This window comes from Mastacembelus armatus, chromosome 14 (assembly GCF_900324485.2).
Source record: "Mastacembelus armatus chromosome 14, fMasArm1.2, whole genome shotgun sequence".
Lineage (NCBI taxonomy): Eukaryota > Metazoa > Chordata > Actinopteri > Synbranchiformes > Mastacembelidae > Mastacembelus > Mastacembelus armatus.
In genome coordinates, this window is record NC_046646.1 from 1,636,349 (window position 1) to 1,663,561 (window position 27,213).

Below are 27,213 nucleotides of genomic sequence, written 5' to 3' on the forward strand. Positions count from 1 at the left end.
TGTGGGTTAACGGGTGAGGGAAGGGATACAGACCAAAGCTTGGACCACGCTTCCATCTTTACCTCCCCATCTTTTTTCTCTTTTACCCTGAAATGAACGTAACAGCTGCTGCTCATCAGTGGGTTTTGCTACAAAGAAAAGCTTAGACATAGACTCTCTTTGTCTAAGAAGATCCTGCTTACACATCAAGCTAACAAATAGCAGCTCATCTTGTGCAGGTAATGTGCCTTTTTACTGTACATTTCATTCTGCTTTCACTCTTTTTTATTCCAGTGGTCTGTCCTGACCTCACAGTGCATCATATTCCCTACATCTTTGTAACCATGGTTTCCTCCATCTCTTCTATCCATCTTTTTGCTGCTCTCCTCCTCCCCCCACTCTGCTCTTTTTTCTTCCTCTGATGAGCTTGATGACATTTCTTGATTTCCATTTCTGCCATGGCTACCTCAATAATTATCAGAGTGGAATCCTTTTCTCATATATTTATGTGTAACATTTTCTAAATGGTCAGACTGTTTTTCTTTCAATATAAATATGATTAAATACCTGCTACATGATAATAAGACCATTTTAATGTTATATTCCAGACACATAACAGGATCCCACGTATTGATTTTAGAAGCATATTGACATATGTTGACATCATTCCTATCTACAATATTAAATTAACCACTGTGCAAAAATTTGACATTGTGTATGTGTGACAAGCTTGATTATGTCGTTAAAAATAGAAAAATGTGTGTTAATGGAATTGTTGCAATAGAAATTGTGGTCATACTCCTCACAGTAAAATGGGCTGACAGATTTTGGCCGCTGTACATTACTTGATGAGCTCAGGAGAATGGCTCATTTTCAAACCTGCAGCTTTTTGGAGCATGGAGAGGCACCTGAGACCACCACCACTCTGTGTGAAGGTCACATACAAAAAAGGCTGGAAGAGAAGATGCCTTGACAAATTTTCAAACAGTCGTGCATAAGTGCCTCCTGGAATAAGTCCCTGTGGCAAGGTTAGACTCAGCTACTAATTTCCATGTTCATGTTCCTTATTTGACTCGACCAAATGGCCTCAATTGGATCTATTGACAGACACATGTTGGTAGTCACTGTGACACAAAGGCAATGCGGTAATTCAAGAGGTATTCAACATGGAGTCATTTCTCAACTATAGATTGCAGAGAAATACTGTTAATGTGAAGTCAATAGTGTTTGCAGCTAAAAACATAAAGAAAAACACATCACAGAGACACATCGAAAGTAAAGGGAACTATGGAGAGTGAGGATGGGATTGTGAAAAACAATACCCAGCTGCACACTGACCTGCACTTTGCTGAGTGGTGTGATAAGGAGGAAGAGGCTTGCATAAGCTAGTTTTCAAATGGACTCCTCTGTTCTCACACACTTAAGCCAGGCCACGATCCACCAAAGCACAACAGATGAAATTTAGGTTGTAATTACACAGCATCAGACAGCCTGACTGAGGCACAACTTCTCTTAAAAGTCTGACAGCAGCATTAAATCCACCACAAGCATGAATGATTGTTCATGTTTTGCAAGACTATGAATTAGATTTCACTTTTCATTAGCTGATAATCACCAGAGAAATGTTTCAAGTGGATGAGGTTATCTATAAACTATGTAAACTCAAGTTTATGTGTTTACTATCCTAAGAGACAAAGAAAATCACCAGCTTTGTTTTTTACATTGATTTGCATTCTCTTAATATGTCTCCTTTGTTTTAAGCTCTAATGACAAACATGATTTCTAGTAGGTAGAACTGCTCAAAACCTTTCATTCTAATTATTAAACTACATGCTCTTTATTCAGAAGACTATACTTTGAGGTAACCTACAGTGATTTGTGAAGTCCTTTTGTCATCACTGTCAGACACCTCACTTTAAACATACAAACATGAATCATATTAAATAATCATAATTTAAGAGTAACGTAGCTGAATACAAATAGGGTCATGTAAAATTTTATTTTATGCAATTTGCCATGGGAGATCATAAACACATAGAAAAAATATATATTTAGTCTTAATTTTATGAATATACTCCATCTTACAAGCACCAAGTTTGACGATTAGGGGGAAGCCCACCTGCCTACCACAGGCTTTGATAAATGTATCTTTGGAGCTATATTCATTCTTTAAACTGGTCACATTAACATGAACAACTTAAATGAAAAGAGCATTCTCGGAGCTGCATTATAATTAACTCACACAATTTATGACATCATTTAATGAAGTTAAAGTTAATGATTTCTATACCTATAGCATCAAAAACCTTTTGCCAGTACTGTACAATATGATGTAGTTTGAGAAATCTTCCTGTAATTCTCTGCCTCAGAATCTGGGAAACCTCATTAGTTAAAGCCCAGCAGAGGTACTTAATTAACTGCTGTTTACCAGTAACACCAACTGGTTGGGTTCCCTTTGGGAGCTGGTCTCCTTCTGGCACGTCTACCTTTATCTCCGCTTTGTCTAGACAACACGGTGCCATTCCATGAGGTGAGGTAGGTGTGACTTAGAAGACGCCAGGCAATTCCTTCTGGAGTACCGGTTAATCTAACGGACAGGGACAGGTAATAATCACGAAACTACTCTGCTTAGTTTGAGTAGTGGTCTTGTTGAATTCATGGAAGGCTGATGAAACATTTGTTTTATAAGTTGTGATGATTTAACTAACTTAATGCATTAAACATTACCCCAACTCTGTTTTGTGCAGGACATTAAGATAACAGGGGACACAATGGAAGCCCCTCTTGTGTGTTTGGATGAGGAATTTGAAGATCTCCGACCCTGTAGGGTGGATGAGCTGGACCAGGCAGCACTGAATCACTCAGCTTACTCCACAACCACCAATACCATCCCTCTGGCCTCCATCACCCGTGAGGACTTCTCTGAGCTGGAGAACTTCTCTGAGATGATGAGCTTCAAGTCAATGGAAGACCTGGTCAATGAGTTCGATGAGAAGCTCAATGTCTGTTTCCACAATTACAATACCAAGACAGAGGGCCTGGCACCTATACGCAACCTGTCGCACAACCAGGAGGATGAGGAGCGTTTGCAAGATGAAGAGTGAGTGGCTGCTGTTAATCCTGTTTTATATTTCTCATTTGCCAATATTGTAGCAGTTTTACACACTATCTGACTTTCTTGGATATATTCAATTCAGTTCAATTCAATTTTATTTGTGTAGCGCCGAATCACAATACAAATCATCTCAAGGCACTTTACAAAAACTAAAACTAAAAACCCAACAAATCCCTTATGAGCAAGCACTTGGTGACAGTGGAGAGGAAAAACTCCCTGTAATGGAAGAAAAAACCTCCAGCAGAACCAGGCTCAGTTTGGGCGGCCATCTGCCTCGACCGGTTGGGGTGAGTGGATAGAGGAGAGACAAAAGAACAAGCAAGGCAAGGCAAGGCAAGTTTATTTATATAGCACAATTCACACACAGAGTAATTCAAAGTGCTTTACAGAAATAAAAGACAGGTTAAAAATACATAAGCAAGAATAAAAATAAAAAGGTATGCCACCGCTTTGTCACCATATGATATCGACTATCGGACCACGCTGACCCATATTTGTGCGTCCCCTACTTTCAGTTTGTCCCATCCCTGATGGACTAAAAGTACCTCAACATAGACTATCTGCGGAGACGATCCTGAGTCCCGGACTCTTACATCTAGGATTGAGTAGACTACAGCTGGAGGTTCCAAACCCCTTATTTAAGTCTACAGCTGTTTAGATCCGTATTCTAAGGATAACACTAAAGCGCCCAGGTTCCTAACCCCTGAGTCCCTGACCCAACTGGCTTTAGATCGAAGGTTCCTAACCTAATCAACTGTAGGTTAGGAACTGACTGATCAACTGAGTACTGACCGTGAGTCTAATTGTCTCCCCCAACTGGACAAAAGTAGTGACAAAACAGTTTTTTTAAAAAAAGAAAATAATAATAAAAAGTTAACATTAATTAAAAATTAATATTAGAGGAAACTGAGTGCAGATAGATCGGTTTGGATAAAACACTGTCAGGTCTAGTCAGGTCATATGTTATATGCCACACTAAAAAGAAAGGTTTTTAGCTTGGACTTAAACATTGCCAGAGATGAGGCTTGTCTAACATCATCAGGAAGACTATTCCAGGTTTTAGCTGCATAAAACTGAAATGCTGCTTCTCCCTGTTTAGTCCTCTGGGCACGAGCAGAATGCCTGTCCCTGATGTTCTCAGAGTTCGAGATGGTTCATATGGCATCAGCATGTCAGAGATGTAATGTGGTGCTGAGCCATGAAGAGACTTATACACAAGCAGTGCTGTTTTGAAGTCTATTCTCTGAGAGACAGGAAGCTAGTGCAGAGATCTGAGAACAGGAGTAATGTGGTTGTACTTCCTGGTTCTAGTCAGGACCCGAGCAGCAGCGTTCTGAATATACTGTAGCTGCCTTACAGCTCGTTTTGAGAACCCCGTGAACAGGCCGTTACAGTAATCTAGAGAGAATGCTAGAGATAAAAGCATGAGTGAGTCTTTCCAAGTCTGGTTTAGACATGATCTCTTGGATTCTGGCAATGTTTTTGAGATGGTAAAATGCTGACGATGTTATCGATTTAATGTGGCTGTTAAAATTCAAGTCTGAGTCCATGATTAACAGCAACAATAAACAACAAATAGACACTGCAGGTTGGTGGGGCCAGTAACTGCACATCAGCGATATACAGCTCCAGGACAGGACATTGTTCATATATGGAAATAATTAAAATAATTTTGCGTTGACGTACAGACCACAGAAAACTAAACTGCAGTACCGTATTCACATTGGGTTACTGTCTGTCTTTGAATAATTGAGTTACCTGGTGAAATGCTAAAAGGTTGTAGCATCTAGGCTCTTCTCATACATCCTGTTAGGCAGTCAGAGTTATATTAATAAAAGTAAGTAAAGGAAACACACACATGCTGTAGTAACATAATGGAATACCACTGACTCTCAGCACACATAAAAGACAAAGTAGCATACTGAATATGCAGCCGTGGTTGTTCATAACACACCCAAGTTTAAAAGAGTGGCTCAGCAGCGCAGCACAAGGCAAGGCAAGGCAAGGCAAGGCAAGGCAAATGGAATGGAAAAGAACATTTAAAAACAAAGACATTTAAAATAAAATAAATTAAAATAAGATGTAAAAGCACATTAAGAAAACAAGGATGAACAATTATTTGAAGGCAGCAGTAAACAACAGTGTTTTCAGTCCTGATTTGAGTGAGCTGACAATTTGAGCAGACCTCAGGTGTTCAGGAAGTTTGTTCCACAAGTGAGGAGCATAGTAACTGAATGCTACTTCACTTTGTTTGGTTCTGGTTCTGGGAACACCCAGTAGACCTGTCCCAGATGACCTGAGGGGTCTGGAAACCTCATAGGGAACTAATACATCTTGAATATATTTTGGTCCACAACCATTTAGTGCTTTATGAACTAGCAATAAGATTTTAAAATCTATCCTTTGACTAACGGGAAGCCAGTGTAGTGATATGAGAACTAGTGTGATATGGTCCAGTTTCCTGGTGTTTGTAAGAACTCTGGCAGCAGCATTCTGGATTAGCTGCAGCTGCCTGATTGACTTTTTGCTAAGACCTGTAAACAAGCCATTACAATAATCTAACCTACTGAAGATAAATGCATGAACAAGATTTTCTGCATCTTGTTTAGACAGAAAACCTTTTATTCTAGCAATGTTTTTCAGGTCGTAATAGGAAGATTTAGTGATGGATTTTATGTGGCTGTTAAAATTTAGGTCTGAGTCAATGATTACACCAAGGTTTCTGGCTTGATTTGTAGCTTTCAATGACATGGAATCAAGGTGAGCAATGACCTTTGACCTTTCATTTTTGGGGCCAAAAACAATCACTTCTGTCTTGTCTGTATTGAGCTGGAGAAAATTCTGGCACATCCATTCTTTGACTTGATTAATACACTCACATAATGAAATTAGAGGACTATAATCATGAGATGATATTGATATATAAAGTTGGGTGTCATCTGCATAGATATGGTAGTCAATGTTGTAGTATTCCATAATCTGAGCAAGGGGCAACATGTAGATATTGAATAAGAGAGGTCCAAGAATAGACCCTTGAGGAACCCCACATTTAATTTTTGTTCGCTCAGACTCGTAATTACCAAGTGAGACAAAACAGTCTCTATCTTGTAAGTAAGATTTTAACCAATTTAAGTGTCAGTAACTCCCACCCACGTTTCTAGTCTATCAAGCAGCACATCATGATTAACTGTGTCAAATGCAGCACTAAGATCCAGTAGTATTAAAACAGAGGTTTTGGGTTCATCATTATTCAAAAACCATAATAATTAGCACAACACATGACACTCTCAGAAAACCAAAACATTTCCACACACAGATCACAATATCCTAAACAACCAGTCAGTCACCAGTGTGACCCCACCCTTCCCATCTCCCACAGTCAGGCTGCATGCTGAATTATTCAATGTGCAGTGATGTATGCCTCAGTTGGCATTGGCTCTGTTGGTTCATCTGTCTCTGCCTGTCCACTAGCTGACTGCCAAATCTTTCTTCTTTTGCTAGAAGGCCCAGAGGCAGAAACATAAGAATCCTCACACTGTCTGGATAGGAATCGGGCTAAAAATAGCCTGATGGTAGGTGTAAGAAGAAAGATTTTGAAAAATAATAACATGAATCACATTACATTTTTTAAACAATATTGCATTGCTGGTAGGAATGTTTTCTTTATTGAGCAGACAATACAGGGTGGTGGGAACATACAGTTGGACAGTACACTAATCTGTATGTTATGACCAAGACATAAAAAGCAAGGCCTAGACACTGATTTGTTGCGGCACACATGGGAACCTTAGTACAGACCATATTTCAGCCAAACACATCAATTACAACCTGCTCTGGAGTCCCATTTTGCAAGCAAAAGTCTGTGGTGTGATTTTGGGTTTCATTCACTAAATATTTATCCACCCCAGTACCACTTAGACACTGGATACAAGCAGCGATTAATAGATACATTACTGATGTTCATATCCTAACCTTATGCCATATCATGGCACATAGGAAAAGTATCTTTTCTACATGGAGGATGTAAAACAAGAAAGACTGACAAATGCACAGAATACGCTGAAGACTGCTGTATCTGCTGTATGGCTGAAAACAGTCTGTTGCACATTTGGCCTAATTCCTGCAACTGCCTGATTAAAAATGCAGATGTGAGTGAGTGAGTTGGACAAGCTTATGGAGAACCATAATAGGCAGAATTATTTCTCTTTTGTGGCTGCAAACACAGCAGGACAGCTTTGTAACATGAAGTTCCAGTTCCTGCCAACCAACCAAGCCATGCCCCTCTGTTGCAGGCGAAGAGGTTTTGTTCAACTGTTTTTGTGGGTTGTCTTTTATGTATCAAACTACATATTGAGGCAGCCAACACTTACCTTAACTTAGCATGAAGACAGTTAACATTGGGAAATGTTTGACAGATCTTTGGTGGGTGTGGTATCTTCCACTAATGGTACAGACAAGACAACCGTAAGGTGACAGCAAACCTCCAGGTGCTGTACTGCAGTTGGATGTGTTTATCTTTGGACAGAGCTAGGCTTAATGTATCTGCCTGTTTCCACCCGCCAGCTAATTAGCCAGAATATGTGAAAACACACAGGTGTGCAGGGCCTTTAAAGACATAATGCCCAAAGTTTAGAACAGTTGTTTTGTGTTCGTTGCTGCCTTATTTATTACCACCATTATTACATAGTCATTTTTTTATGTATTCAGCTTTTGATGCATGCTAAACTAATGTATGTTAGGTTTAAGCTCTTAAAAATATTCATCTTAAACTCAGCCACAATCTGAATTTGGGATCAAACGTCTTAATTTATCTGCATTTCACCACAGGTGCTATTCATATTGCTTTCTGTGGCAGTAAGACATTTAACCTGTTGTCTCCCCCACCCCCTTTTTTGCATACGGCCGAACAACACGTAGCTAAATTAAACTAGCTGTTGTTCTTACATTTTAAGAGTTATATTGACGACCTTCGTGTCGTTTGAAGCAAAAGCGTCCCAGTTTTCTATCGGCGCGCTGTAAAATGTGAAATATGACTCCCCTCCCCCTCTGGCGTCGAGCGCTGTTTGCTCAGTGTTGTCAAGGCTACATTTACAGTAAGGAGGGGCCATTTAAAGCCCACTGTTGCATCATCTGGCACGACTTGCCATATATTGTTGCAAAGGTCTCATCATTGGCTACAAGATGCGTCAGTCACCATTTATGAACCATTTGACTGGCTAATTCTCCTGTCAATCGAAGTTAGACTATGCCTCCTGACTGGGATTTTCTCTGAGGATGTGAATTCTATTGGTTTTACCGTTAGTGACGCTGTGAAACATAACAAACAGGTTTGATTGAGGCCTCATGTGATTCACAGAAGCTTGCTATGTCAAACTTTGTTGAATAAACGGACAAAACAACCGTAAAACGAAGCGGTTTACGACTTTTTATGAGGAGGACGATGGATTTATGGATTTACTGTACAATATTACAGTCTTTTGGACTAAAACATGGGTGCACTTTGTTCTATGGATTCTAACGAACAAAACGATAAGCGACACTCCATATTTGAGTACACATATGAACTAACGCGACAGAAAGGTAAGGAGCAGCGTATTGTACTGTATTTTTACTTTTGTTAAATATTAAGAAACTGTAGTCGCTGTGATTATTCAATCCAAAATTGCTTTATGTCATTTGAATCGTGAGACTTTAAGGTTTTATTTATTAAATTTTTTAGACTGTATACACATTTTCCGACGATCTTTTTGTGACATATGTAGACATACAAATATCGGCTCGGATCCGCTCCAAGGGTGACTAATTAAACAAAAAAGTGAATGCGTTAGACCATCTCGAACATTTTTCAGTGTACAAATGATGATGGCACGTGACATCTGTTTAGAGGATATAGTAAAAATGGACGCTGATATGGGCCATTCTGCTGAATTGGAGAAAAAACTGTTTATAACACCCTGAAAGAATATGTCTTTTCTCCCAAATTTCTGCAAGTTACATAATACCCAAGCTGCACATTTTTATTGGGTGTAGTTAGGTCTAATTCTGCATTGTTATGCTATTATAAAATATTTTCATCTTGAAGACCGGACACCAAAACAAAAGAATAGCACTGTAATATATGCTGTCCAGTGTAAGGAAGAATGCTCAGAACTCTGCATTGGAGAAACCAAACAACCACTTAACAGGAGGATGGTCTAGCACAGGAGGAGCAGCTCCTCAGACCACAGTCAGCTGTGCACCTCCATTTAAAAGAGACAGGACACTCATTTGAAGACATGTTTTGGACAGAGAAGATAGATGGTTTGAGAGAGGAGTCAGAGAAGCTATATATGTCCAAGTAGAAAAACCCTCCCTTAACAGGGACGGAGGGCTCAGACATAACTTGTCTTCAATCTACCAGGCTGCCCTTTCATCTGTTCCCAGGAAATTAAGGAACACATCCAATGTCTCCTAGGGAGGACACATTCTTCGTGAATCAGACGGGTCAATTGAGTCTACCATTAGATCCTAACAACCCTCATCTGTAATTACTGCTATTTTTCACCTAATAAACCTACAGTGGGTACGGAAAGTATTCAGACCCCTTTAAATTTTTTACTCTTTGTGTCATTGCAGCCATTTGCCAAAATCAAAAACGTTCATTTTATTTCTCATTAATGTACACTCAGTACCCCATCTTGAAAGAAAAAAACAGAAATGTAGAAATTTTTGCAAATTTATTAAAAAAGAAAAACTGAAATATCACATGGTCATAAGTATTCAGACCCTGTGCTCAGTATTGAGTAGAAGCACCCTTTTGAGCTAGTACAGCCATGAGTCTTCTTGGGAATGATGCAACAAGTTTTTCACACCTGAATTTGGGGATCCTCTGCCATTCTTCCTTGCAGATCCTCTCCAGTTCTGTCAGGTTGGATGGTGAACGTTGGTGGACAGCTATTTTCAGGTCTCTCCAGAGATGCTCAATTGGGTTTAGGTCAGGGCTCTGGCTGGGCCAGTCAAGAACAGTCACAGAGTTGTTCCGAAGCCACTCCTTTGTTATTTTAGCTGTGTGCTTAGGGTCATTGTCCTGTTGAAAGGTGAACCTTCGGCCCAGTGTGAGGTCCTGAGCACTCTGGAAGAGGTTTTCTTCCAGGATATCTCTGTACTTGGCCACATTCATCTTTCCTTCAATTGCAACCAGTCGTCCTGTCCCTGCAGCTGAAAAACACCCCCACAACATGATGCTCCCACCACCATGTTTCATTGTAGGGAGGTGATGAGCAGTGCCTGGTTTTCTCCACACATACCGCTTAGAATTAACGCCAAAAAGTTCAATCTTGGTCTCATCAGACCAGAGAATCTTATTTCTCATGGTCTGGGAGTCCTTCATGTGTTTTTTGGCAAACTCTATGCAGGCTTTCATGTGTCTTGCACTGAGGAGAAGCTTCCGTCGGGCCACTCTGCCATAAAGCCCCGACTGGTGGAGGGCTGCAGTGATAGTTGACTTTGTGGAACTTTCTCTCATCTCCCTACTGCATCTCTGGAGCTCAGCCACAGTGATCTTTGGGTTCTTCTTTACCTCTCTCACCAAGGCTCTTCTCCCACGATTGCTCAGTTTGGCTGGACGGCCAGGTCTAGGAAGAGTTCTGGTCGTCCCAAACTTTTTCCATTTGAGGATTATGGAGGCCACTGTGCTCTTAGGAACCTTGAGTGCTGCAGAAATTCTTTTGTAACCTTGGCCAGATCTGTGCCTTGCCACAATTCTGTCTCTGAGCTCCTTGGGCAGTTCCTTCGACCTCATGATTCTCATTTGCTCTGACATGCACTGTGAGCTGTAAGGTCTTATATAGACAGGTGCGTGCCTTTCCTAATCAAGTCCAATCAGTTTAATTAAACACAGCTGGACTCCAATGAAGGAGCAGAACCATCAAAAGGAGGATCAGAAGAAATGGACAGCATGTGAGTTAAATATGAATGTCACTGCAAAGGGTCTGAATACTTATGACCATGTGATATTTCAGTTTTTCTTTTTTAATAAATTTGCAAAAATTTCTACATTTCTGTTTTTTTCTTTCAAGATGGGGTGCTGAGTGTACATTAATGAGAAATAAAATGAACTTTTTTGATTTTGGCAAATGGCTGCAATGACATAAAGAGTGAAAAATTTAAAGGGGTCTGAATACTTTCCGTACCCACTGTATGTAGTGAAGGAGGACATGAGGATAGTTGGTGTGGGTGAGGAGGATACAGAGGACAGGGTTAAATGGATGCAGATGATTTGCTGTGGGGACCCCTGAAGGGAGTAGCCGAAAGGAAAAGAAGAAGTTCACCTAATGAGCCTATTCAGACCAGGTGTGAAGTGAAACCAACTCAGGAGTGTGGGTCTAACGACTCTCACCTGATTTACATAGTTCACCTAATGAGCCTATGGGACTAGGGGGGGAGTAAAACCAACCTAAAGGATAAATCTGAATTTCCATACCAGCTTTCTGTTAGACTGATGAAGCTACTCGGATGAGTAGAAAAACATTTCAACCTAAAAACTAGACGTCCAGTTGCCATGTCTCAGCCTCTAAATCCACACAGAAAGGCCCCTGCCAGGTTTCAAACCAGGAACCTTCTTGCTGTGAGGCAACAGTGCTAACCACTAAACCATCGTGCTACCTTGGAATAAAACAGAACAGATAAATTTTAGCCTACACTTTATCAATGCATTGATATCAGTGCAAAAATGCTTTTCTCGTTTCTGGTCTATCTTTGCTGCCTGACAGACAATTCATCAGTGCTCGTTCCCTTTCCTTCTTTCCTTCCGTTAATATTGCCTCCCCTTTTCTTTCTCAAGAATTCTTCACTTTCCTAGGTCCTCCCTTACTCTGTATTACAAATAACTTTAAGATAGAATATCAATGACAATACAAACCCCACAATATGATGCATATCATGATGTATCACCATTCACCATGTCTGCAACGAGAATTGCTTGTATGGTCCCAGTCTCTCAGCTCTAGTTCATCTTCTCTTCTGACATGAGGGTCTTTTGTCCCTCTTTCCATGAAAAAGTGAATCATAGTTATTCTCAAACACTGAAAGTGACAATACTGTATATTTGCAGACTATGTTTTTATTCCTGTTTGTACCCCTTGCACAAACATGCTGTCCTAAAGGTCCAAGCGATGGTAATGATACAGTACGTTTGTCAGTATCCTTGCAGCTTCCTATCTGACCTCTACTGAAACATACATGAATGAACACACTGTCCTAGAAGCAAAAAACTGAGGAGCATAATTTGACTGTTGTTTAGCATTATATTTAAATTATAAAGTATTCAAGCTACATCACATTAGAGAATTTTAACTGATACAAAATTTATACAAAAACGTTTTATTTGCATGAATGAGTTAAAGGAGTCACAACAGTTGTCATTTTGACTGTTTCGGTTGTGATGACTGTTTTGGTCGTTTGAGAAACTTTTGAGCTTAAACATGCTAGTCAGCACGTGGTTAGCCAGCACAGTTGTGTACACATAAAAACTAAATTAATACCCAGTACCAGTTTGCCTCATTGCAGAAAATATGTGTTTGGTATTGATGTCATTTTAAGCTACACACTGAGTCTGAGATTTTACATCCATTCATCTTCTTCCACTTATCTGGGGCCGGGTCACGGGGGTAGTAGCCTAAGCAGGGATGCCCCGACTTCCTTTTACCTGGAGACTTCCTCCAGGGCAACACAGAGGCGTTCCCAGGGCAGCCGAGTGACATAGTCCCTCCAGCGTGTCCTGGGTCTTCCCGTGGCCTCCTCCCAGTGGGACATGCCCGGAACACCTCCCCAGGGAGGCGGCCAGGAGGCATCCAGTACAGATGCCCGAGCCACCTCAGCTGGCTCCTCTCAATGTTGAGGAGCAGCGGCTCTACTCCAAGCTCCTCACCCTATCTCTAAGGGACCGCCTGGTCACCCTGAGAAGGAAGCTCATTTCAGCTGCTTGTATCTGAGATCTTGTCCTTTGGGTCATGACCCAGAACTCATGACCATAGGTGAGAGTAGGAATGTAGATTGACTAGTAAATACAGACCAGTACATTGACCACATTGCTGCTGCCAATGCACCGATCTGTCTGTCAGTCTAACGCTCTGTCCTTCCCTCACTCGTGAACAAGATCCCAAGATACTTAAATTCCTCCAACTGAGGCAGGATCTCTCCCCTGACCTGGAGATGGCAGGCCACCTTTTCTGGTTGAGAACCATGGCCTTGGACTGAGATTTTTTAATTTAGCATTTACTTCAAGATGGTTAGACCTCACCATGCAGCTATGACACAGCGGGAAATACACAGACTACCTGAGCAAAAATGGTTTTTACATAAACTTTCATAAATTACAAAAAATTTGTAATATGAATTGACCTTTTATTTCTTATTTTCCCAAAGGCGCTAAAAATTTTTGATGAAACAAAAATTTTCAAAAAGGATTTTGGTATCATTTTCATGGCTTGGAGCAATTGTAAGTACCCTATGTATCATGATTCTATGTATAATAACCATACACATATTGCAAATATTATTTTCGGTTTACAGAGATATTAGAAGGATCTTAATAAACATCTATTTTTTAAAAATGTTTTTTAGTTGTGTGACAGCAATTAGACCCATGGCCCATATTACTATACATACAGTATAAAAAAGAGAAAAACAATTCACATAAGTTAAATTTAATATTTCCTCTGGTGAATGACTATAGTTTTTATCATTTCTGTGAAATGTACTAAAACCTTGACCATGTTTTTGTGGTGGTGCTTGCAACCATGGCATGCAGGCATGGCATATGTGGTAAACTGTAGGCTTAGTAGTGTCCATTGTGTGGCATGTGGGCAGAGCCACTGGCTTAGACCGACTCAGAGACAAAGGAGACTTCTCTCCCAGTTTTATGTTATTCCTCCTAAGATAGACACTTGCTCAGGGTTGCAGACAGAGACCACTGGCACAATGATGTGAGAAATGTTATCTAAATCTCTGCTAAAGATACCTAGTAGTGGTTAGTAAGTAAGTAGTAGTAGTAGTAGTATTCTTCGATATTCAGTATAGTATTCAGTGCATTGTTCCGCTGTATCCTCCAACTCTTCACATTGACCACCATCACTGACTTGTCACATTGAAGTGTTAATTGAGTTGCAGGCTGCTGAAGACACACTGGTTTCCAGTCTAATGCTGTTATGTAACTGTCTAAAGACATCATTATTGGATCCAGCTTCAAATAGTGGGCAACTATTAGACCTGAGGCAAATGGTGTTTTGATGCTTCTTTTTAATATTTGTGCTACCTCACAGTGTCTTGCTTACATGTGTGCATACTTGTGCCTCTGTGTTATTTTACAGTGTGTGGGATGCTCTAACTGACAACTACATCTCCACCTGGGATGCACCCAATTCTGAAGGTCTCAATGGCAATCTTTCTGATCAAGAGGTAGATCTCATCATTCTCTGTGCTTAAGATCTAGGAAATGTGTCATCAGGTCTGTAAAAATATCAATAGTAGGTATATATTCTTTTTAATTTTGGAAAGGTGAATTCGATTGGCTTTCTAAAACCTTTAGCTACAGTTTTTTTTAGTTGAGAGAGTGATGTGATGAGATTGTCATTATTAGCTTTGCAGCTAATTGGTCATAAGAAGTACTGGGCAAATCAATATTTTGACCTGATGACAGTGATGAAACCTCAGAGAATCATAATAATAATTTATCGTGAGAGGAACTGCAATATCTCTAGTATACTGCATAATAATCATCCAATTGCTGTTTATACATGTCACACAACAACCAGTGCAAAACAACAAATGAAAATATCATGGTGGAGCTAGAGGCAGTATTCCTGATGTGGAAACTATGCATCCAATCATCCAGTACAGCAGCTGAGATACTTCAGTCTGGAGTGACTGACCAGTGTTGCCCGTTGATTTCTTCATATGAAAGTGTCAAGTTCAGTATGTGACTATTTAAAAAAGCATTGCAAATAAATAATAATTCCTTCTGAAAATGATTGTGGATTTAGATTATTATACCAATGCAGAGAGGCATTTTTTGACTATTATTAGGCTAATCTTCTTATTCAGACATGCTGTAGTAGATACAGTACTTGGTTATTGTTTGGTTCCTATGTTATCTCTTACATTCTGCAGATCCATGAAAAAGAGGAGGAGGAAATGAATGAGAAGAATGACAATGCCAAATGCCTGAATGAAGAGCCTCTCATCACAGCTGAGCAGGTGTGTGTTAAAGATCAAAGAGTAGTTTGTCTGTATCCTGTTTCTGATGATGAGAAAATGAAATCAAAGATCAATTCAATTCAATTTTAATTCAATTTTATTTGTATAGCACCAAATCACAATACAAATCATCTCAAGGCACTTTACAAAAACTAAAACTTAAAACTCAACAAATCCCTTATGAGCAAGCACTTGGCGACAGTGGAGAGGAAAAACAGCAACAAAGGCAACAAATAGACACTGCAGGTTGGTGGGGCCAGTAACTGCACATCAGCGATATACAGCTCCAGGACCAGGGACACCTGCAGAAGGTACAGAGAGAGAGAGCACAGAGAGAGAGGGAGAGAGCACAAACTAGGGAAAAGAGAGAGCACAAGGTTAGTGACATTCAATGGTGGAATATACATGTGAGGTGGAAGGAGAGGAAGAGAGGGGAAGGGAAGGGAAGGGGGGGGGGGAGAGAGCTCAGTGCACCGATTGTAAGCCTATAGCAGCATAACTAAGGGATGGTTCAGGGTTGCCTGAAGCCAGCCCTAACTATACGCTTTGTCAAAGAGGAACGTTTTAAGTCTAGCCTTGAAAGGGTGTCTGCCTCCTGAACCCAGGCTGGGAGCTGGTTCCACAGGAGAGGAGCTTGATAGCTAAAGGCTTTGCCTCCCATTCTGCTTTTGGAAACTCTGGGAACCACAAGTAGACCTGCACTCTGAGAGCGAAGTGGTCTATTGGGATAATATGGTACTATGAGGTCTTTAAGGTATGAAGGAGCCTGTCAGGTCTCTGGCTGCAGTACAGTAATCTAGCCTTGAGGTAACAAATGCATGGACTAGTTTTTCTGCATCATTTTGAGACAGGATGTTCCTAATTTTGGCAATGTTGCGCAGGTGAAAGAATGCAGTTCTAGAGATTTGTTTCATGTGTGAGTTAAAGGACATGTCCTGGTCAAAAATAACGCCAAGGTTTTTCACAGTAGTGCTGGAGACACTCTGAAGTAGCTATAATTTTTAGAAAAGTTATTTCTGAGGATTTCAGGCCCAAATACAATAACTTCTGTTTTCTCTGAATTTAAAAGTAGAAAGTTACTGGTCATCCAGGCCTTTATGTCAGTTAGACATGCTTGAAGTCTGGTTAACTGGTTTGTGTTAACAGGTTTAATAGATAGATAGTGTCATCTGCATAGCAGTGGTAGTTAATAGAGTGCTTCCTAATGACATAGCCTAAAGGAAGCATGTACAGGGTGAACAGAATCGATCCTAGCACAGAGCCTTGTGGAACTCCATAACTAACTTTTGTTTGTGTGGAAGGTTCATCATGGACATGAACGAACTGGAATCTGTCCGATAAATAGGATTGGAACCACTTTAACGCTGTTCCTCTGATACCAATCACATGCTCCAGTCTCTGTAATAAGATGTTGTGGTCAATGGTGTCGAATGCTGCACTAAGGTCTAGGAGGACAAGTATCGAAACAAGTCCATTATCTGAGGCTAAGAGACAGGTATAGGAAGCATCTGATGAATTTTATCTCTAATAGTTGTGATTTTATTTGTAAAGAAACTCATAAATTCATCATTGCTGAGAGCTAAGGGAACACTGGGCTCAACAGAGCTGTGACTTTTTGTCAGCCTGGCTACAGTGCTGAAAAGAAACCTGGGATTGTTCTTATTTTCCTCTATTAATGATGAATAGTATGCAGTTCTGGCTTTACAAAGAACTGTTTTTCCAGACTAGAAATATTTCCTCTAAATTTGTGGAATGCCACTTCCTTTCCAGCCTTCGTGATGCCTGCTTTAAGGTATGAATATGTACAGTGGGTACGGAAAGTATTCAGACCCCTTTAAATTTTTCACTCTTTGTGTCATTGCAGCCATTTGCCAAAATCAAAAAAGTTCATTTTATTTCTCATTAATGTACACTCAGCACCCCATCTTGACAGAAAAAAACTGAAATGTAGAAATTTTTGCAAATTTATTAAAAAAGAAAAACTGAAATATCACATGGTCATAAGTATTCAGACCCTTTGCAGTGACACTCATATTTAACTCACATGCTGTCCATTTCTTCTGATCCTCCTTGAGATGGTTCTGCTCCTTCATTGGAGTCCAGCTGTGTTTAATTAAACTGATTGGACTTGATTAGGAAAGGCACACACCTGTCTATATAAGACCTTACAGCTCACAGTGCATGTCAGAGAAAATGAGAATCATGAGGTCGAAGGAACTGCCCAAGGAGCTCAGAGACAGAATTGTGGCAAGGCACAGATCTGGCCAAGGTTACAAAAGAATTTCTGCAGCACTCAAGGTTCCTAAGAGCACAGTGGCCTCCATAATCCTCAAATGGAAAAAGTTTGGGACGACCAGAACTCTTCCTAGACCGGGCCGTCCAGCCAAACTGAGCAATCGTGGGAGAAGAGCCTTGGTGAGAGAGGTAAAGAAGAACCCAAAGATCACTGTGGCTGAGCTCCAGAGATGCAGTAGGGAGATGGGAGAAAGTTCCACAAAGTCAACTATCACTGCAGCCCTCCACCAGTCGGGGCTTTATGGCAGAGTGGCCCGACGGAAGCCTCTCCTCAGTGCAAGACACATGAAAGCCCGCATAGATTTTGCCAAAAAACACATGAAGGACTCCCTGACTATGAGAAATAAGATTCTCTGGTCTGATGAGACCAAGATTGAACTTTTTGGCGTTAATTCTAAGAGGTATGTGTGGAGAAAACCAGGCACTGCTCATCACCTGCCCAATACAATCCCTACAGTGAAACATGGTGGTGGGAGCATCATGTTGTGGGGGTGTTTTTCAGCTGCAGGGACAGGACGACTGGTTGCAATTGAAGGAAAGATGAATGCGGCCAAGTACAGAGATATCCTGGAAGAAAACCTCTTCCAGAGTGCTCAGGACCTCAGACTGGGCCGAAGGTTCACCTTTCAACAGGACAATGACACTAAGCACACAGCTAAAATAACAAAGGAGTGGCTTCGGAACAACCCTGTGACCGTTCTTGACTGGCCCAGCCAGAGCCCTGACCTAAACCCAATTGAGCATCTCTGGAGAGACCTGAAAATGGCTGTCCACCAACGTTCACCATCCAACCTGACAGAACTGGAGAGGATCTGCAAGGAAGAATGGCAGAGGATCCCCAAATCCAGGTGTGAAAAACTTGTTGCATCATTCCCAAGAAGACTCATGGCTGTACTAGCTCAAAAGGGTGCTTCTACTCAATACTGAGCACAGGGTCTGAATACTTATGACCATGTGATATTTCAGTTTTTCTTTTTTAATAAATTTGCAAAAATTTCTACATTTCTGTTTTTTTCTGTCAAGATGGGGTGCTGAGTGTACATTAATGAGAAATAAAATGAACTTTTTTGATTTTGGCAAATGGCTGCAATGACACAAAGAGTGAAAAATTTAAAAGGGTCTGAATACTTTCCGTACCCACTGTAAATTATACCATGGGGCTAGTCTTCTCTGATTCACTAACTTCTTTTTCAGAGGGGCTACAGTATCAAGCGTTTCACGCAGTGAGGTTACAGCGCTGTCAACAATATGATCAATTTGGTAGGGAGTGGGATTGAGGCAGCTGCCCTCCACTGTGTTCGTACTTGGCATAGATGTAAATAAAAATAGATTCATTTTCTTAAATTTATTAACAGCATAGTCAGATAAACATCTGCTGTAGTGGAATTTTCTTCCAAACGCTGCATGATCCTGTTATGTGTTGGGGACTGAAAGGCCCAAACGCAGATCAGAGTCAGGTAGTCTTTTTACTGTTAATAAACAGTCAACAAAAAGGTGCAGGGAGGAGTCTGGGGCCAGCCTTACTGTTGGACCCGTCCTTGAAGCTTCGAGGGAAATGGGCCGTCGACGGAGCGGAATCCGTGGAGTGACTCGGGTTGTCTCCCAGAAGTGCTGGACCAATACAAACTCGGGAATCGCAGGTGAAGTAGGAGCGGGGTCGGAAGAAGACCAGGCATGCACCACCTGCGAAGAGACACTGGTTCGTTACACTGTTGATTTAAGTTTGTGAAGAGCTAGGGACTAGACACTACCAGGTAAGTAGACTAGACGATCTGGCAACTGGCTGAGAGAAGCCGGGAGCCTTATGGGGCGGTTACTCCTGCTGCACCTGTGAACAATTGACAGACAGACAGACACGGAAGGAGAGGGAATGAAAACACACGAGGAGGAGAAATGAGACCGGGAAAGGGCACAGCGCCCCCCTGACAGGCGGCTGGTACTGCTGCCTCATGACAGATCCATCATCTTAAATTCAAAAGTTATTAAAGAATAATCTGACAAAATAGGATTTTGGGGAAAAACTATTAGATGTTCAATTTTTGATGTCATAGGTCAGAACAAGATCAAGGGTGTGATTGAAACAGTGGGTGGGTTTATTAACATTTTGAGTGAAACCAATTGAATCTAATATAGAATTAAATGCAGTGCTGAGACTGTTATTTTCAACATCTACATGAATGTTAAAATCTCCCACTATAATAACTTTATCTGATCTAAGCACTAAATCAGACAGGAAGTCAGGGAATTCAGTTAAAAACTCTGAGTAAGGAACAGGTGGACGGTACAAAATGACAAGTAGAACTGGTTTTTGTGTTTTCCAGTTTGGATGTGAGAGACTAAGAGTGAGGCTCTCAAATGAGTTATAACTGTTCTGAGGATGAAAGTTTAATAATAAGTTTGACTGGAAGATTGCAGCTACTCCTCCACCTCGACCTGTGCTTCGAGGAACATGATAATTTTTATGACTGAGGGGGGTTGATTCATTCAGACTGACATATTCATCCTGCTGTAACCAGGTTTCAGTAAGATAAAGTAGGTCAATTTGGTGATCAGTTATCAAATCATTTACTAACAGAGATTTAGAAGAAAGGGACCTAATATTTAATAATCCACATCTGACTGTTCTGTTTTCTGTTCAATAAGAGGAGTGGTCTTAATTTTTATTAAGTTTTTATGAATAACTCCTCTTCTGTTAACTTCTGATTTGTTTGATTTATATGTTCGAGGGGCAGACACAGTCTCTATGTGGTTTGAAGGGGGCGGCGGCTCTAAGGAAACTGCAGAGAGGCGTTTTAGACTGAGTCTCTGCATCCCGGTCCCCACCCTGGATTGTCAGGCTTTAGGTCGGCTAATAAACTCGGCCAAATTCCTAGAGATGAGAGCTGCACCATTCAAAGTGGGATGGATGCCGTCTCTCGCTATCAGACCGGGTTTTCCCCAGAAAGTGGCCCAATTGTCTATGAAGCCCACATCGTTTGCTGGACACCACCTAGACAGCCAGCGACGGAACGACGACATGCGGCTAAACATGTCATCGCTGGTCAGATTGGGGAGGGGTCCAGAGAAAACTACGGAGTCCGACATTAATTTAGCAAAGTTACACACCGACTCAACATTAATTTTAGTGACCTCCAATTGGCGTAATCGGGTGTCATTGCTGCCAATGTGAATAACAATTTTCCCATATTTACGATTAGCCTTAGCCAGCAGCTTCAGATTTGACTCGATGTCGCCCGCTCTGGCCCCAGGAAACATTTGACTATGGTCGCTGGTGTCTCTATTTTCACGTTCCTGACTATGGAATCGCCAATTATCAGAGTCGGTTTCTCAGCGGGTGTGTCGCTGAGCGGGGAAAATCTATTAGAAACGTGAACAGGCAGGTGATGAGCCGTGGGCTTCTGCTTAGGAGTATGTGCCCTTGGACCGCTAACAGACCCGGAGCTCGGTGGCTCCACACCTGCTGTTGTCTCAAAAATTTGCTTGAGTCCTTTTAATATTCTACTACTACATACATTATGTCTTTTCCATCCAGTTAATTGCATTGTTCCTATATTATTCCCCTTAGTATTTGACAAATCTGCCCTTTTCATTCAGATTCTTCCATTTTTGTTAGAGAGCAAAGGGTGTAGGTGAAGGTCAGTGGTATGGGTCAGGGTAAGTGACCAGTGTACAGAGTCCTGAATAGGGGAATACACTCAAAATGCTTAGATCACAGAAATTACGAGTTGGAGGCAGATAATTTATTTCTAGTGCATATTAGGAGTTTTGGTAATTTACAGAGAAACACATGAATAAGAGTTTGTACATCACACAATGAAAATCTAATTTTGGCAATGCTATTCAGTTAAAACAGAGCTGAGACAATAATAGTGTTACGATGTTTGGGGAAATTCAAGTCAGAACTGAGTTCTTCTGAGTTAAAAGAAACAATGACGACCGAAGCCATCAAATGTGTTTCCCCTATGACCAGATATGGTCATAGAAGCAACTTAGAGAATACAACTTAGAGAATCAACTTGTGGTGTGGAAGTACAGTAATAAAGATGATTTGTTTTTCTAGCTGTGATTTCTAGAAGATTTAGGTGGCATCAACAAATGATGCTGTCACAAGGTGCGGGTGATGTGGTGTGAAGGAGGAGAGGTGACAACCCAGGTGCAGGAAAACAAAGGCTTTATTTCCAGAGTTCAGGCAAAGGTAACATAAATCTCCGCCACTCGGCGGGCAGGCAGGCAAAAACAACAGAAACGCCACTCGGCGTAAACGGGCACAAGGCTAAATCCTTTCCCTGTTACAAACGGGCATCACACAACGCGCGGACTAACATTAACAAATGCTTCTGCAACTAAACAAAGGAACAAGGGAGGTAATAGGGAGAACACAAAAGGTGATAGAACACAGGTGAACATAACGGGGACAGGTGAAACTCATGAACACAAATTACCAACATAAAACTGCCAGAGACCAAAACAGGGGAAACAGGAAGGCCACACAAAATAAGAGACCTCTGGCAGGAAGTCCCCAGAGGGACTCATGACAGATGCTGTCCTGCAGATAGGCCATCAGCTCAGAAACCATTTCTGTGTATTGTAGAGGACATGGCGCAATACCATATTTTGATGCTTATTCTCAAGAACTTGTCTTTATCATGTCTGATAAAACTATTGATGTCATATGTGGACCATTGTACCATCATGTTTTAGAGGAGTTCAGACAGGTGTCTAACCATCTCTGTAAGGTCATTGAGGAGATAGTCGAGATGATGGAGAACTCTCCAGATCCCGGTGAAACTGAGGAGGAGGATGAAGAGGAGAGCTGCTCATCCAGGACTAGTCCCTCCCTGCTGGAGGAGATCCGGAAGCTTTCACAGGCCTCCAACAACAACTCCTCCTATGAAGGTAAACCTGGAAATAATGCATGATACTGTTTCTTTATTAATCTGCTGTTAATAGTAAATTGCTCACCTGTTCAATTGTTCTCAACTGATCTGGCATGTGTACAATTTTTCCTTGTAGACTTCCTTATGTAAAAGTTTGTCAGGGTGATCAGTCTTTCTAATGTCACCTGCTTTATGTTACAAAAATATTTCCTCCCAATAATAAAGCAATAGTGAGACCCTCCTTAAATAGACTTTTAAAATATTTATCATACTGTGATTATTTACTGACACCCTAACCTGAAGGCCAGTTATGATGAATGCATACACACTGAGGGTAAGGACAGACACAAACTGCAATAAATATCTGTCTTATGCAACCAAACAAAACTATTTATCAAACTATTGTTACAGGAGCGGCCTATCTGCCCTGTGTGTGGCCAGTAAACCGCCACACCTGCAGAGGGTGTGCGTGCTATATATAGTTGTTGCGAGAGCTGTTCATGCCTGCCTGCATTAGACCACGAGCCTTAAGTCTGCAAAGTTAAGAATAAGAGCTACAGCTACCCAAGAAACCAATACCTGTTTCATGCTTTGCTTCCTTGCTAAACTACTTTTTAGCATTCTGTCTGAACCTATAGGTAAGAAATATATACACATAAACACTCCCCTGCACTCCCCTTCATCTGTTGTGCAGGCCTGAGCCTGATGCACATCTCAGCGTTGATTGAGCTAAAAGACCGGTTGAAGGCTGCCATCCATGAGTACTCAAAGGAACTTGTCAAACAGCTGGCTCGGCGTGACGAGCTGGAATTTGAAAAGGAGGTGAAGAACACATTCATCACAGCCCTGATGGAGGTGCAGAATAGACAGAAGGAGCACCGAGACAGCAGCAAACGCCGACGCAGGGACAAAGCCCTGAGCCTGCAAGGGGCAGGGACGCTTTCTGTGAACGGAGGGAATACAGGATCGACAGGACGCATGGAGAAGACAGGGAGCATGCCTGTCAAGGTGAGGGGGAGAGGCGGCCTTTTATGCTTGACACACCTTTTAGTTGTTGACATAATGAATGTGCTAGTGTGTGCCATAACTTTCAGAAACTTGTGCTGTCAGCAGTGTCACTACAGGAAAGTTCATAATGTTATATGTGTATCTCCATCTCCATTAAGTTTGCTTTTGATGTGTTAATGGTTCCACTGTAAATTGGAGAATGTGAAACCACTAAGCTCTCACTCTTCCTTCTTGCTGACTGTTAGTATAATGGATTCAGGTCCATTAGTCTCTGAAGTATTTTCCAGGAAAGATCCTAAAATGGAGATGACCCATTGTCTTCAGACAGTAACCGCCAAGTCCAGTCTACTCCTGTCCACTAACAGAGAAACAACCTAATGGATATCTCTCCATGCAGCAGCCCTGCTTTTATCTGGTCACTCCTTGGTACCTGAGGCTGCATTACCGATAAAATATGAATGTACCCAACACTTAAAGATGCAGATGCAGTATAAACAATGAAATTACTAATTGAATTAAAGAACTAATTTTTTATCAGATTTCAGACAGTCTAACAGTAACGGACTATCTTTCTGTGTGTGTGTGTGTGTGTGTGTGTGTGTGTGTGTGTGTCTGTGTCTGTGTCTGTGTGTCTGTGCGTGTGTGTGTGTGACCTGAAGCGTTTCAGCATGGAAGGATTGTCCAACATTCTGCAGACAGGCATCAGACAGACATTTGGAAGCACAGGGAATGACAAACAGGTAATGCCAAAGTATTTCTTTTTTTCGATGAATGTGATCTAAATTTTGACCCGTGTAAAGCAGGAGTGCAAGTGCAAAGGCCCTATTCAAAGCAAGATCTTGGCAAACTTATTTCCAGCACAGGTCCAGAAATTAATTCATTTAACAGCTTAGACAGTGTAAGTACTGTGTTCACAGTAGATAGTAACTGTACATACAGTATATGCAACATGTAGACATCAGTAAATACAGCCATGTAAGACATCAGTTACTGAAGGTACATAAGCAGTTAGTGTAATAATAATTGATTATAGTGAGGTTATCACTCACAGTGTATTTCACAGCATATTTCCTGCACCAACTCTGCTGAGGTGGTCAGAGCACAGCCCCTTTCAGGCCAGTGCAGGTATCTGTATTTATGCCATCGCCTTGGTCCAACACACAGTGGAGGTCATACACAAGAACACTGGCCTAGTGTATGTAATGTGATCCTTAGTGATAGTGAAAGCAATATGCTATGGTACCCTCTCCTGTTTTTGTTCATGTAAACTACAGGCAGATGCTCATATATTATTAAAAGTTTTGTCTTTAACTTTTTGAGTTTCTAGAATAGAATAAATAATAAATAAATAAAGGTTTGATTTATTCCAGTTTCTGCAGGTATCATGGGATGAAACAAACCTTTTACAACATCAGAAAACATGTATAAATTCGTAGTTTGTGTATATGAAAATAAAATGTTAAGTGTAAACGTGTTTTTGAAATTATATTCATGTTTACATTTCATAGATTGTGCTTTTAACTTCTTACTCACTGGCACAACTGTTTGCAATGTAAGTCTATTTAATAAACTTTAGTAAAGATGCTTATTTGCTTTTATTTGCTGAGAAGACCTTATGTCTGTGTAATATATTTGAGTGGCTACGTAGCTTAGCTCAAAAAAAGATTATTGATGTAGTATGTCTTGTTTGTTTAATCCCCACTGGAGTTCTTGTTTTGGTCTCCAAGCTAACTGCATGGATGTTTAAAGGACAGGTATGAGAATGTTTCCAAAAGTGCTAAAGCTTGTAACTGGATGTTTGAGGTTCTTGAAGATAAAATGATCTCTACTACTCTACATCTCTAGTTGTGAGGGGGTCCCAGGACTTTAACCTTCACACCTTGAGGGTGATGGAGGTGATATGTCTGTCAGTGCCCCACCCAGCCATCATGCATGTTTTTAGAGTTTGCTGGTTCAAGGTGGGAAGCGGTGTAAATAGAGTGTAGATGGCTTCTTTAACTCCTCTTTTAAGCCTTCAGTCTTCTCTGACCAAAATGTGCTGTTTTCAAAGAAATGTCTCTTGACCTAAGGATGGTCCACACTAAGGACTAAACACCCAGTCAAAAGCAGAGCAGTGTAGTATGTAGAGTTTAGTGCAGTGAGAAATTCCAAGACTCATTACCTGGAGAAATAAAATGGTTTCACAAACACATGACAACACAGGATAGTCAAATCCTCAGCACAAGAATCAGCAGCACCTGCATCTAAGAGTGCTAGCCGTTTTTGATCTTTGAAAACTCAAGGCAAGAAAAAATATGTGAGTTCCCAAAATACAGAACTATTGTTTTAAATCTTTTGATTTAGTGCTGTTAACATCAGTGGTAAGTTGCTTCTGAAATATTTTTGAATATTGAATATACTGAAAAATCCTCATTACATGTTAACTAACCAGCTTCTTAAACTTTGCAACCTTTCCTCTGTTTTAGTATCTAAACACAATTATTCCGTATGAGAAGAAAGGTTGCCCTCCATCTGTGGAGGACCTGCAGATGCTCACAAAAAGTAAGTGTCCAGTCTGAACATTCATATTAAAGGATGATAATTACTGCTGACTAGAAAATGTGCATATATATCCATATATGTATTATATTGTTGAATTTTCCTCCATGCAGTTCTTTATGCTATGAAGGAGGACAGTGAGAAGGTGCCTACACTTCTAACAGACTATATTTTGAAAGGTAAACACAAAACCACAAGTTTTATTTATCCTACAAAGTGACTGGTTCAGAAAACCAAACTGGCTGACGTTCTGAACATCTTTATCTTTTGACCTGTCTAGCTTACACAGTACAAGGAAAGTCAACACAATGACAACAGGGAAGACTGTCTGCTCTAATTAAAATATTGTCTAATAGATTAATTTATAGTGAGAATGGACTCATCTTGCTGTGAGACTCACTCTGCTGAAGTGACTTTGTTATTTATCATATGGAGACTTAACAGTATTCTCCACTGTTCCTGTTCTCTAGTCTTGTGTCCTACCTAAAGCACCGGCAGGCCAGGGGCCACAGTGTGATGACAAATCCTTTCGGTGAGGGCCTTTCTGACCCTCCTCACTTCTGGCCCAAGCTGCATGACCTCCCCGCTTTTACCATTATCAACCATGGATCCTCACCATCGACATTACTCTATTCACCTCAACTATAACTACTGCCTTTTGCTGAGCTCACCTTCTCCTTTCCCTCACATCATGCTCAGGCCAGACCCCAAAATTGCTGTCATCTGAAGTGGGACGGCCAATCCCATATTAAAGGATTTCACTAACTGAGCATGACATGCTGTTACTGATCACACCACCAACATTTGGTACATGGATACAATGTCTGCTATCCTTTTATTAATTTCTTTACACTTTCTGTTCATTTATTTCCTCTTCCTTGTTTCTTATTTTTTATTCACTGATTCTTGTAACAGAGTTTTGGTGTTACCAAGTTTCACCTTTATTCAAAAACTGACCTTGTAACCACAGATCCTTTATTCATTGATTCGTAAGGACTACACTGTAAGATAATGCATCTACAGGTGTTCATCCCCCTGTATTTTTTCAGATAAAAAACTGAATACAAAAGCCATGCACCTTTTTCTGCCAACTTAGTACTGTAGCTCCACGTTAATGAAAAGATAAAACTATTACGGGTGCAGTGCATTACAAAGCTATTTTATCTT

General features: G+C 40.8%; 1 protein-coding gene across 1 annotated transcript; it reads left to right on the plus strand.

Moving 5' to 3' along the window:
* On the plus strand, positions 1 to 27,008 carry fez1 (fasciculation and elongation protein zeta 1 (zygin I)). The gene is made up of 10 exons (XM_026328730.1): positions 1 to 218; positions 2,727 to 3,079; positions 14,443 to 14,530; positions 15,242 to 15,328; positions 22,360 to 22,519; positions 23,195 to 23,508; positions 24,168 to 24,248; positions 25,974 to 26,049; positions 26,160 to 26,225; positions 26,517 to 27,008. The coding sequence occupies exons 2-10, from the start codon at positions 2,751 to 2,753 to the stop codon at positions 26,531 to 26,533; spliced, it is 1,218 nt and encodes a 405-aa protein (XP_026184515.1). The 5' UTR covers positions 1 to 218; positions 2,727 to 2,750; the 3' UTR covers positions 26,534 to 27,008.
* The last annotated feature ends 205 nt before the right edge of the window (positions 27,009 to 27,213 follow it).

Excerpts from the sequence above, each read along its gene's own strand:
- fez1 (XM_026328730.1), top strand. The coding sequence starts at position 2,751 with ATGGAAGCCCCTCTTGTGTGTTTGGATGAGGAATTTGAAGATCTCCGA. Across the intron at positions 14,531-15,241 it reads GCAATCTTTCTGATCAAGAG|ATCCATGAAAAAGAGGAGGA; the intron begins GTAGATCTCATC and ends TACATTCTGCAG. Across the intron at positions 26,050-26,159 it reads CCTGCAGATGCTCACAAAAA|TTCTTTATGCTATGAAGGAG; the intron begins GTAAGTGTCCAG and ends TCCTCCATGCAG.